The 11,567-nt window shown below is 34.3% G+C and overlaps 1 protein-coding gene across 1 annotated transcript in view; it reads right to left on the bottom strand.

Moving 5' to 3' along the window:
- Positions 1-10,496: 10,496 nt before the first annotated feature.
- Positions 10,497-11,567, bottom strand: part of polm (polymerase (DNA directed), mu) — a gene marked incomplete in the record, with an annotated part of 11,390 nt that continues 10,319 nt past the window's right edge. The window contains 2 exon segments of the mRNA XM_035667333.1: positions 10,497-11,102; positions 11,187-11,270. Coding sequence (XP_035523226.1) covers positions 11,016-11,102; positions 11,187-11,270 — 171 coding nt within the window.

The raw sequence follows: 11,567 nt of genomic DNA, 5'->3' as shown, positions 1-11,567 counted from the left end.
AATAAAATTGAATTGAATTAAATAAAGAGAATTTTTCACATTTTTCTGCAGATTAACTGATAAGAAAAATAATTGTGTTTCTTTTCCAAACAGTCATTAATCAAACTCTGATTCGAGTGTCTTGAACTGCTTCATCATAACAACTAAATTACATTTTATCTTCCATTAAAAGGAGCCTTTAGGTTAAATAACCTACATAATGAGCGATGAGTGGTTTAATATAACAGCAGCAGCTAATCCGGGATGATCCCTGTAGATTAAAGACAAACAACAGATTTAACACTGATGGGCTTTTAGGTTGAATAATCTCTCTTTTAATCGATCAGGATTTAAGAAACGTGATCCTACAGGATCAATAATCACAAGAAATTATAGGAGTAATTCAAACATTAAAGATTATACAAAGTAAAAGTAGAAGTTTAGTTACATTTTGTTTTAAAAACTCAAACTTTTATGAAATAAATTGTTGTTTTTCTTTGTTGTTGTTTGTTTGGTTTTATTTTTCTTTATTCTTTTATATTTATACCCTGTCTTTGTTCTGGAGTGTCAATCAAAATGTATAGCTCATTTTCTGCTTCAAACCTAAAAAAAAAAGGTTTAAATTTAGTTAAAAAAAATTCAGGTTGAACTGAATAAATAATTTACATTAAGTCAATATCAAATATTTTGTGTGATTAATTAGTTTTTTTTAAGTTGAACCTAAGTTTTACCGTTTTCAGTGCATATTTCTGTAAATGCACAATCTGGTTAAATAAATAATAGGTAAGAAATGATAATAAATAAAACTCAAACTTTTAAGTTTTGAAATAAACAAAAACAAATTGCTTTATTTTATTTATTTTGAAAACTTTAAACTGTGAACCAGATTTTTCATTAAAATATAAAATACTATATAAAATTACTTTAATGAGTTAAAAGGATTTGTGAGATACAGATTTTTTTAAGTTTAAAACCTTAAAGATTCAAGGTTTTTCTAAAGAAGAACATAAAGTTTTAATTAATTACTATTCATTTATTTCAAAACTTAAGAGTTTAAGAAGATATTTTAAAATGTTATGAAGATATTTGCCTCTTTTTACACAATAATGAACATAAAAACACATCCGTCAGATAAATGTAGAATATCTTAAAATGAAAGTACTCAATCACAAGTATTTGAGTGAATGTACTTATATTTAACCACTATAGCGCTTTAAAACCAGATAAGAAATGTTGAAACTGATTACATCAGAAACTTTTAAAGTAAAACTAACTTTAAAAAACATTCTTGATCAAGTAGCTTTAGACATTTAAAGTGCTTAAACTTTTATTTGTACAATAAAAACTATTTAATCAAGAATTACTGTATTACATTACAGTGTATATATTTAATATTATACATTTATTAGGCTATCTCTTGTCTTCATTGGAGGTAATCCTAAAGTAACTTGAATGTTGTGATACTTGGATGAAGTAACTGATTACATCTTTAAAGTGACTCTGGCCCCTCTCGTGGAGACGAGCCTGGATGTGCTCAGGTTTTATGATCCGTGTTGGTATCAAAGGCAGCGACCTTTGAAGTGTCTCAGTATCCGTTAATGAGCTGTTAGCACCGCGGCCTCTCTCCTCTCTCTCCCCTCCTCCTCCTCCTCCTCCTCCTCTGCGCTGCGCACAGACGGCGCGTCTGGAGGCACAGATAGCGGCGCACGGACGGATCCATTGACCGGGCCGATCACCTCTCATTATCTTATCAATGGAGCCGCTTCGTGATTGACCCGATTAATCCTTTAAACCCACTCTGTGTCTGAGCCCCCAGAACCATTTACACACAGATCAGCGCCTCCCTGTCCTCCGCTGAGACAGTCTCGGGTCAGTCCGGCACTGAGGAGGAGGAGGAGGAGGAGGAGGGTGGATGGTTATGAGCCACTTCACAGGTGGGATCGTCCTCTTCAGGTCGTTATCAGTCACTTTAACTTGATCCCAAAATCCCCGTTTTAGCATTGAAAGCGACCCAATGAGATCAGATGTGTGAGTTTCCATTATGAGTGAGAGTACATTTACTCTAAGTACTGTACTTAAGTACTCTGTTTAGGTACTTTACTCGAGTACTCACGTTTTATTGTACTCTTTACTTTGAGCCCAGGTAAATCTTCACATTTCTGCTTTAAAAAAAGACCAACCTTAATCCTAATATTGTTACAGCTATAAAAAGAGTCTCAGTTCAACACTTTACTTTACATTCTACTTTTTCTGAGTCCAGGTTCATTTTGGTGCATTTTAAACATTGATTCTGTCTTTTTTTGTGTGTTTTTAAACGTTTTTATTCACCTTACAGTACATATAGATATACAAGTACACTCGTCTCTGCATGAATATGTATTTACTGTTCATACAGGCTCATGTATTTTACATTTAAATCCATCCTGCATCTTTAATTCTGTGATTGAGGCTGAAATATTCACAGTTCACAGTTTACTGCAAATCTGTTTCGTTTTATACGACCAACAGTTGTTTTCTTATAAACTTACTGGCCTCTATGAGACAGCAAAGCACTATCAGATTGTTTATTTATATGAATATTGTATAAAAATGAAGCTTTCAAATAACATGAATCATTGATTTGATCAACTGATACTTCAACAAAAAAAAATCCCCACCAGGCCTCTAAAGGAGACCTGCTTTTAATTGATGCTTTACTGTATATATTTATTAATATAAACTGAATTCATGAGCTCTGAATGGACACAAAGTGAACAAATGTAGCTATTAGAAGTAAAAGTTAAAGACGTTTTATCAGCAGAATCTATTTCAGAAGCAAATATTGGAGTTTTCAAAACAAAGTGTTTCACAGGAGGAGAAAACCTACAAAATAAAATCAACTAAAATAGAATAAAAGTTTTTAAACAAGATGAAAAAAATGGAAAAATTCAGATGTGGAAGAAGATCTCAGATCCTTTAATTAAGTAAAAGTACAGAAGTATTATCAGTAATATAAAGTATTAAAGTAATTATTATCTCCTATATAACATTATATTCAGTATTAAGTTGTCAGATACTTTATTAAAGTAAAAGAACCCATAAAAACGATGTAATAAATACTCGATTACAGTAAAAGTACAAAAGTTTTATTGATTTATTTCAGAAGCAAACATTGTAGATTTTACTGAACCACATTTTTAACATTATAGTTCCCCGTCTGTCTGTCTGTCTGTCTGTCTGTCACATCAAAGAGCTCGAGTGCTGCCTGTCACAGACCGGGACGGGACCCGGCGAGGAGGAGCAGGCCGCCGCTGATACCGGTCCAGCCCCCGTTATACAACACAGACAGAGACGGAGGCGATCAGGAGCCCTTTGAACTCTTAACTGTACCAATCACCTGCTGGCTGGGTCTCTGCTCGGTTCGTGTGCTGGAGGGACTCTGTAATCAATAATTATGATACTTTATTAGATGAGTTAGTTCAACGCAGAACGGATCGATTTAAACCGTTAAATCAAACAATTTAAGCATGAAAGATATTTGAGAAGTACCTCAAAGAATTTAAGGTAAATTAAGTTAAATCTACTAATTTTATTTAGTTAATCGATTGTTACACTTAAAATGTGTTCACAGAATTTATCTGAATAAAGTAACTTAAATCTTCTTTAAACAAACAAAATAAAAGTGTTTAAACTGATCACATCAAACGTTTTAAGTTAACAAACTCAACCCAACATCACACCCTGAAAAAACGTATTAATCAGGAATGTTTCTGTAGGTTAGTGACACTTAAATTTACGAGTAAAAGCGGCTTAATCAATAATCTTTTTTAAACCTAAAAAAATGAGTTTCTGTTCTTTAAAGTTGTATTCAGTTTTATTATTTCGTTATTTATTTCACAATAAAGCAATAAGATCTGAGGTGCTGATACGGTGACTACAGACCGGAACATTTATTTAATGATATAATATATAACAGATCTGGATATAGATCAATAAACTTGTACACAATTGAATCTTTATCTTTTTCACCTCAACCAAAAGGTACAGTACAATGCTGCTCTAACGTTGATGATCAGTAATGATCTGATAATGTTATTGATAATATCAGGAGACGTTTTAATGCACAATGTTTACTTTCACTGCTCATACTTTACATTCAGCTGTTTATACTTTTTATACTTTTACTAAAGTAAGATCAAAGATGGGAATTAACTAAGTTTTTACACAAATATCTGAACTTTCTACTTCTTACAGTTTTAAAAACAGGCTCATTACTTTAGTTTGAATGCGTTTGAGTGGAATTATTGATTTTTATTTCTATTCTTTGTCACTGCAGACTCTCCCAGTCTCACTCAGACAGACGTAACATAAAGAAACCGACGAGAGAGACACGTGACCCTGTTTGAAGTTTCCTAACCGGTAGAAGAGAGAGGTTTTTACTTGAGTAAAGGATCAGTTCATCTCCTTTTATCTGAGCATTTGTCTGTGAGTGAAGAATGTGTGAAAGCAAAGCAGGTTTATTTACATGAATCCTTTAAAACAAAGTGTTCTACTTGAGGAGAAGACAAAGAATCACAATTTGCAGACAAAAAAACAAAATAAAATCAATTTATATAGATAAAGTAACCTAAAATACAAAGATAATGCAGTTATAATGCTTTTATAAGATGTTCTGCATTCAGTAAATTAAAGATTTTATTAAGATTATTCTGAAAAGTTTGTTGTAATATAGATTTTTTGGTCATTTAACAGCTCTAAAGTCGACGGTGAGTAAACGAGGAGCTCTGGAGATTTAAGTTTATAAAAGAAACTTGTATTTATGTGAAACAGAGACATTACTTTTACACTTTCAGGTCTCAGATATTCTCTATCAGTGGCTACAAAAGCTCAAGTAGCCTCAGGTTGCTGCGTCACAGCCTCCAGCGCTCAGATTTCTAGTAGACACATTTAAATGTCTCTCCCCTTCATCCCTCCGTCCTCCCTTCTGTCCCCCATTTGACGAGGGGAGTCGCAGCGCCTGCTCGTCCACCAGGACCAGTCCCGCTGGCCCCATCAAAGCCCCGGGAGCCTTTGATGAGGTTGATAGGAATCAATGGGACAGGGGAAGAGGCCTAACTGACTGTGTTACAGACGGGGCGGGCAACTGCTGGAGACTGCCGGTCAATGGAGATCAATGATTATTGGGCGTCATCACCGCCTTCATCTGCATTCAGCATCAGAAACAGACTCAGTTTAGGTTGGTTTTTAGCTCCCTGGTGCTAAACTGCACCTCAGTTAAAGGATATGACTGTAAATGTTTCAGTTTCAGGGATAATTACACAAAAAGTTAAAGAGGAAAAGGGCTTTTTTTTTTTAAATTTTAAGTTCAAATTGAAGGAGGGAAAGTTGTGTTTTCCACTTAAGAATTTTTATTTTAGGTTATAAATTGTGAGTCTTGTTGTTTTTCTTTTCTGTATCAGAGATAAATAAGTAAAGAAATATAATAGTACGTATTTATTAGGATTTACGACGTATTAATGCAGCATATTGATCTGTAAATCCGTAACAGGTAGGTAACTTTATTTAAAGCGCTAAAGGTGGATTAATATTAATCTGCTGCTTAAAATAGTCCCCAAATAATTCACAATTTTCTCCAGTTTGTTGAATAAAACTCCTTTTTATGATCGTTGGGGCCGTCGTTGGGAATGTTTAATGATTCTGCAGTTTTTCTACAAAATTGTGACGTTTTAAGGTAGAAGGGAGAAGGGAGAAAATAAAAATTTAAATAAATAGTTGTAAATTTTCTGTATAATTCCTAAAAATCAAAGGTAACTTGTTCCAGTGAGAATAAAAACTGCTGGTAGTTTGCTGACGTCTGAGTCAACGTTGTCCTAATTGGTGAAACTACAGCAATTAGTCAGATTTAATTCAATTAAATGTACGTTAACTGTTAAAAACTACAGCGACTATAAAACTTTATATTAGTGATTAGCTGATTTTCATTAGGATGAGGAGCCACTCACACATTAAAACACAGAATATGTGCAGCTTTAAAGCTTCTGTACGTAGGAGGTTCGATCCGGCTCAGAGTGTCGGACTGGATCTGATAAAGACCGTCAGGACAGCCAGACCAAAGCAGACGTTAGCTCTTGTATGCAGATATCTGAGAAGCACCAGGTCGGGACATGTGTCTCCCTCTGGTCTCCTGTCAGCGCCCAGGGTGGGGGGTCGAGGTGTGTTTGTGTCCATAACAGAGCAGCAAACAGGCCCATTAGAGATGAAAGGGTCTGAATGGAGCCAATCAAAGAGGGGCCCCGCAGGAGGCCGTTACCCCACAGACAGCAGCAGCCTGGGACTGGGGCCGAGGAGGAGGACCAGGAGCACACAGTCCCAGTTACAGTCTGATTTAAAAGGCTCACATGTATGTTTCTGTCAGATTAAAGCAGCTTATTTACACCCAGACGTCAGCACAAAGGAGGAAAACAGATGTAAACAAACAGCTGAAGACCCCTCGGAGCCCCCAAAAAAGGAAAATGCAGCAAATAAACACAAATCAGCAGTTTAAAAAGGAGAAAAACAACAAACAAATATTGTTGTTTGATATTTGTTTTGGGCTGCTCAGATTGAAAAGAAATCTGCAGCTCAAAAGTTAAAAATATACAACAATTTGTCTCCAAGTTAACAGACGTTTGTTTTCCCTGTTTATCGATATGAGAAATAGATGGAAGGTTTTAAGAGGTTTGTTGTTTGAAGAGGAGACGTTGTTGTTGTTGTTGTTGATGATGCTCTGAGGGGCAAAATGGTTTAAAGTGTTCAATTATGTGACTCAGATATATGTGAAGATTACTTTTCAGATTAAAATATTCTGTAAATCATTATAATAATAATAATAACTTTAATACTAAGTTAAAATATTGATTCTCGTTATAAAGACTTATAAAGACAGAATCTTTTTCCCTCTCATATTGGCAGAAATGAGCTTCCATACTGAATACTGATAACTTTACTGTAATTTCTTGTTTGTTGTAAAACTGCTGCTTGTTTTTGTTTATGTGATTTTTTCATGCTGTTTGTTTTTGTTTTTGTTTTTGGATCTGAAACTTTACTTGCTGCTGTCTTGAGCCGAAAAAAAGATGTTGAATCAACTCATACTGCTGAGTTTAACTAACAATACTTTTATACTTAAGTTGAGTCTGAATGCAGAATTTAACATTGTTGATTTGCTACTTTAACTTTAAGTTTAAGAAAATTATTTTTATATTTATCTGTTTATTTGACAGGAACAGAGCAAGTTAATGAACATTAATATAGAAATAAACGATGCAGAAGAACAAGCCGGAGTTAGCAAAAATGCTAATGTGCATCCGTAGTCCCCAGGCAGGAAAACAGAAACAGAAACAAATGCTATTATATACAGACGGTGCGGACTACAGGGGGAACTCAGCTCCTCTGAAAACATGATTTGTGAAATGTTGGGGCGGTCTCTGAAATACTGACAATATCAGATCCTCCAAAAGACATTTTAAAATGTCTGTTTTCTTTCTTTCTAGAAAATTGTGACGCTTGTTGAGATGTTTTGGGGGTTTTTTACAAAGAAATTTCAGGAGAAAGTGAAATAATTCATTTAAAACTGAAGGCAACTTCTTCCAGTGAGACAGGAATCGGTTGAATTTAAGTTGACCGTTGATCCTAGAGGGACAGAAATATGCTATTTTTGGGATTATGTGTAAACTATTGATTCGTGATTTGAGGGAGACTTATCACTTTAGAAAGGATACTGGGATTCTTGTCATCACCACTGAAGCTCAATATCATTAACTTCCGATCAGAAAATAAACCCACAGGACAGCAGAAAAAGTGAAAGCTGTGCTAGAGTTCAGACACTGTTAACAGACAGTAACTGAGTTCTCTGACTTTATGCTTCCTGACAAATAATCTAAATATATAAAACCTGGAGAATGAAACAGAGATCCTGAATGAGACTCTGAGGATCTGCAGATACATTTCCCGTGTGTGTGTGTGTGTGTGTGTGTGTGTGCGAGTGTGAACTCACAGGCGTTTCCTTCACCTCTTCCTAACAGCCTCATTAACCTCTAAATACCGGTTTAACATCAAAGGCCGCGTCGGTGCTCACACCTCAGTCTGCCCTCACATCCAGCTCTCTTTCACACCTGCACACACTTCTTCCTCTACGCCCATTTTCTGCTCTTTAACAACCAAAAAACTACTTTATTTTTCACATTTTACACAGGTGAGCTGCACAGAAGGTAAACAGGATGTATTGTACGCGGTGTATTAAAGCAGTACGTGGTGCAGAGAAGAGAAAGAGTTTTATTTTATGTTCCTGAATCACCATCGACACGTGTCTGTTTCTGACACTGTATGTGTGAACCAAAAGCTTCCGAGGGAGAAGGAGACATGAAGTCCAGCAGCGAGGAGACTGTGAGTCTGTGAGAACAGAGCACAGAGGGGATGTAGTTTGTGTAAATGTAAATGTATTTAACTGCTGATGAAGGTTTTATACTCTTACCATCTGTATGAAAACACAGCTCCTGGAAAAAGTAGTTTTTGTTTGTTAGAAGGAATTCATTTAAAGACTTTAGATACGTTTTATTTTAACCGTTTTAAATCACATCCTCAGTTATATTGTTCAGATATTTAATGGATTCAATTCAATGGATGCTAAAAATAGTTTAAAAAAATAGTTTTTATACTAAAATCCAATCATTGTGGTCTTCCTGTAAAACTAAATGTGACCGCGTGCTTACGTCAAGCGATAGAACTGATTTCAACCCAATAATATCGCTGACATTCACCGTCAAATCCAATCTTCAACTTTTAGACGCACAGAGCGAAGATTCATTAGTTAACTAGCTAACTAACAGCATTTCTGTGAAATATTGGAGAATTTCACCTTTTTTTTGTTTAAAACTTATTTAAATGAAACAGAAATGTTTCTGTGGTGGAACTGAAAACAACTTATTTACCATCATAACAGACATCTGATGAACTACACACAGTTTTTAACAACATGTATATAAATACATCGTCTTTGTTTGTACATTCAGTGCTTATAAGTATAGTTTAAATTAATACTATCTAGAAGTATATATGAAAAGAATGTGTATATTAAAATGTTTTCAAGTAAAAATACAGTTCATTATATTTTTCTGATTATAATATGTGGTGTTTTTAATGTAAATATCTGTTGACATGTTTGTTTTGTTTTGTTTTCTTAATGTTTTGTGTGGAAGAGCAGCTGATGTTCTTAATTAACTAATAAGGATCCTAATAAAACCATAAAATCTGAGTTCAGCCACTGAACTGAATCTTTGCTGTATTTTATAAACATTCATATGTTTGTTTTTAATGTAAAATCTTAATCTGAACTAAAGCTGTCAGATAAATGTAGAGGAGAAAATACAAACAGTGATTCTGGCGCCCCCCTGTGGACAGAAGTGAGTGTTTCATCTTGTTTCATTGTTAACACAACTTAATTTTATTGGAGAAATGTTGTGATATACTTATTTATACTTATTTAAGTTTAATTAACTGATTGGAATCAGTGAAAATTAACTTATTTTACTAAAGTCATCTTAACAAATACTTTAATCAAATATGTTTTCATGCTTGAATTCTTTGAGTTATTAAACTTAAACAGTTTAAGGTGATCTGCTCATATAAAATATATAAAACAGTCTTCAGAGTTTCATAACCAGTTAAAAACTCCCTGTAGTACATTTAAGTACCTCAAACATGAGTAATTGTATTCTTCCACAACTACAGCGACATTAAAGAAGCAGCCAGAAATGTTTTCTATATTTCTATATTTTAGACTATTAATGCTGCACCTCAAACTTACAGAACTAGAAGTTTGTAAAACACTGAAATATCTCATGTAGAAACCTTTATTTATACGCCAGTTTAAAGGAATTTATATGGAATAAAACACAACAGTGCTAATATCCTTTTAGTTCTGCCAAGCTTCTAGTTTTTTACCCTAAAATAACACTTATTATACAGTGTAGTAACTTTACAGTGTAGTAACTTTACAGTGTAGTAACTTTACAAGGTAGTAACTTACAGTGTAGTAACTTTACAGTGTAGTAACTTACAGTGTAGTGACTTTACAGTGTAGTAACTCTCTCTGTGTGGTTTGACTTTGAGATAAAGCGATGAGGACGTTGCAGAATAAAGGTCACTAGTACACATGTGTGTTTGTGGTTTAAGACAGTGAAACTCCATCTAGCTGCACAAGTTGTACACAAATATAAAAGTTAAAGAACATGTTTCACTCTGTTTGATTGGATCAAACTGTTGTTCTCATCAGGTCTCTGAACTGCAGATTTAATCCCATCACAGTGATAGTTGAACTTCTTTTCAAGCTTTGAGAAAGAAAATTATACAAGAATCCTCAAATCTGCATTTTAGACTGACAGTAAATTATAATTCCACATTAATTATTATTAATTTATCTCTTGCCACCATGAGTTTATCCTGTTTTTATGGGATTTGCTGACAGTGAAAAAAAATGTAAAATATCACCCGTTGTATCCGACTTCATTCAAACATCTTTTATTGTGAAATACAAGCAGTTAACTTCCTCTCACAGGCACTCAAGTTCTAGAGGTAGCATCGTATTATCTTTATTATTAACTTTTTAATTTATCATTTATTAGCTACAACTAATGAAGTCCAATACAATAAATCTTCATTTCATTAAGGTTGTAATGTTCAGGTTTTTTGGAGTTGTTCTGCAGACAAGTTCTGCAAGTAAATATGAAATAAAATATTTAAATTCTTCAGTTAAAAGAGCTGCAATGTTTAAAACAAACATAACATGTAAAATACTGTCTAAAATAAACTTCATTATTATTATTATATTATAGTTTCTGTTATTTCATACTCTCATTGATGTAAATGCAGTGGACAAAATAACGGAAACACCAGCCAATGTAACAAAATACAATTTAACCGCATCCAAAATGATCATAAAACGACCTAAAATTACTTTAATGAAAATGAATTATTTGACTTTTATTTTTTAGTTTGGACCTAATATTTAAGACCAGGTCCGTTCAGGCGTTTCTCTCCGACGGAGGAACGAACTCCAGACCAAGATGAGCGAATATCTCCTCCTCTGACGTTGCCCTCAGATATTTACTCTGTGAGACCAAAGAGAGAGAAACTCTAATTCTGCACGAAGAAAAGGGACAGAAGAAGAAAAAAAAGGTGTTATAAGTGTGTACCTGTTTGTTATCGTACAGAGCGTGGCTGCTCAGAGACATGGACTTCTCGTGGCCCGCCCAGCGTCGCAGCTCTCTCTCAAACAGCTGTGGACAGTAATGAAGTCAGTTATTATTCCACAAGTATTAAAAGTATTTGGATATTATTTTACTACAAATCTTCATAGAAGCATTTGTTATGAACTCAAACTCTAAAAAAAAACCCCATCTAAAATCTATTAATAGTTTATATAATAGAGCCGAGTGTCTTAAACCTGCATTCTATGTAACAACCAGCAGGGGGCAGCTCCATTACCATTCAGTCTTATGGAGAAATGAGTCGACTTCTCAGTTGATTTATGAGCTCAGTAAACAGTTTCCTGATGAGTTTCTGTTCTCAGTCTC

The sequence above is a fragment of the Morone saxatilis genome, unplaced genomic scaffold (genome assembly GCF_004916995.1).
Source record: "Morone saxatilis isolate NCDOM2014 unplaced genomic scaffold, NCSU_SB_2.0 Contig21, whole genome shotgun sequence".
Taxonomy (NCBI): domain Eukaryota; kingdom Metazoa; phylum Chordata; class Actinopteri; family Moronidae; genus Morone; species Morone saxatilis.
Note: the sequence above shows the minus strand (reverse complement) of the source record. Positions and strands in the feature narration are given on the sequence as shown.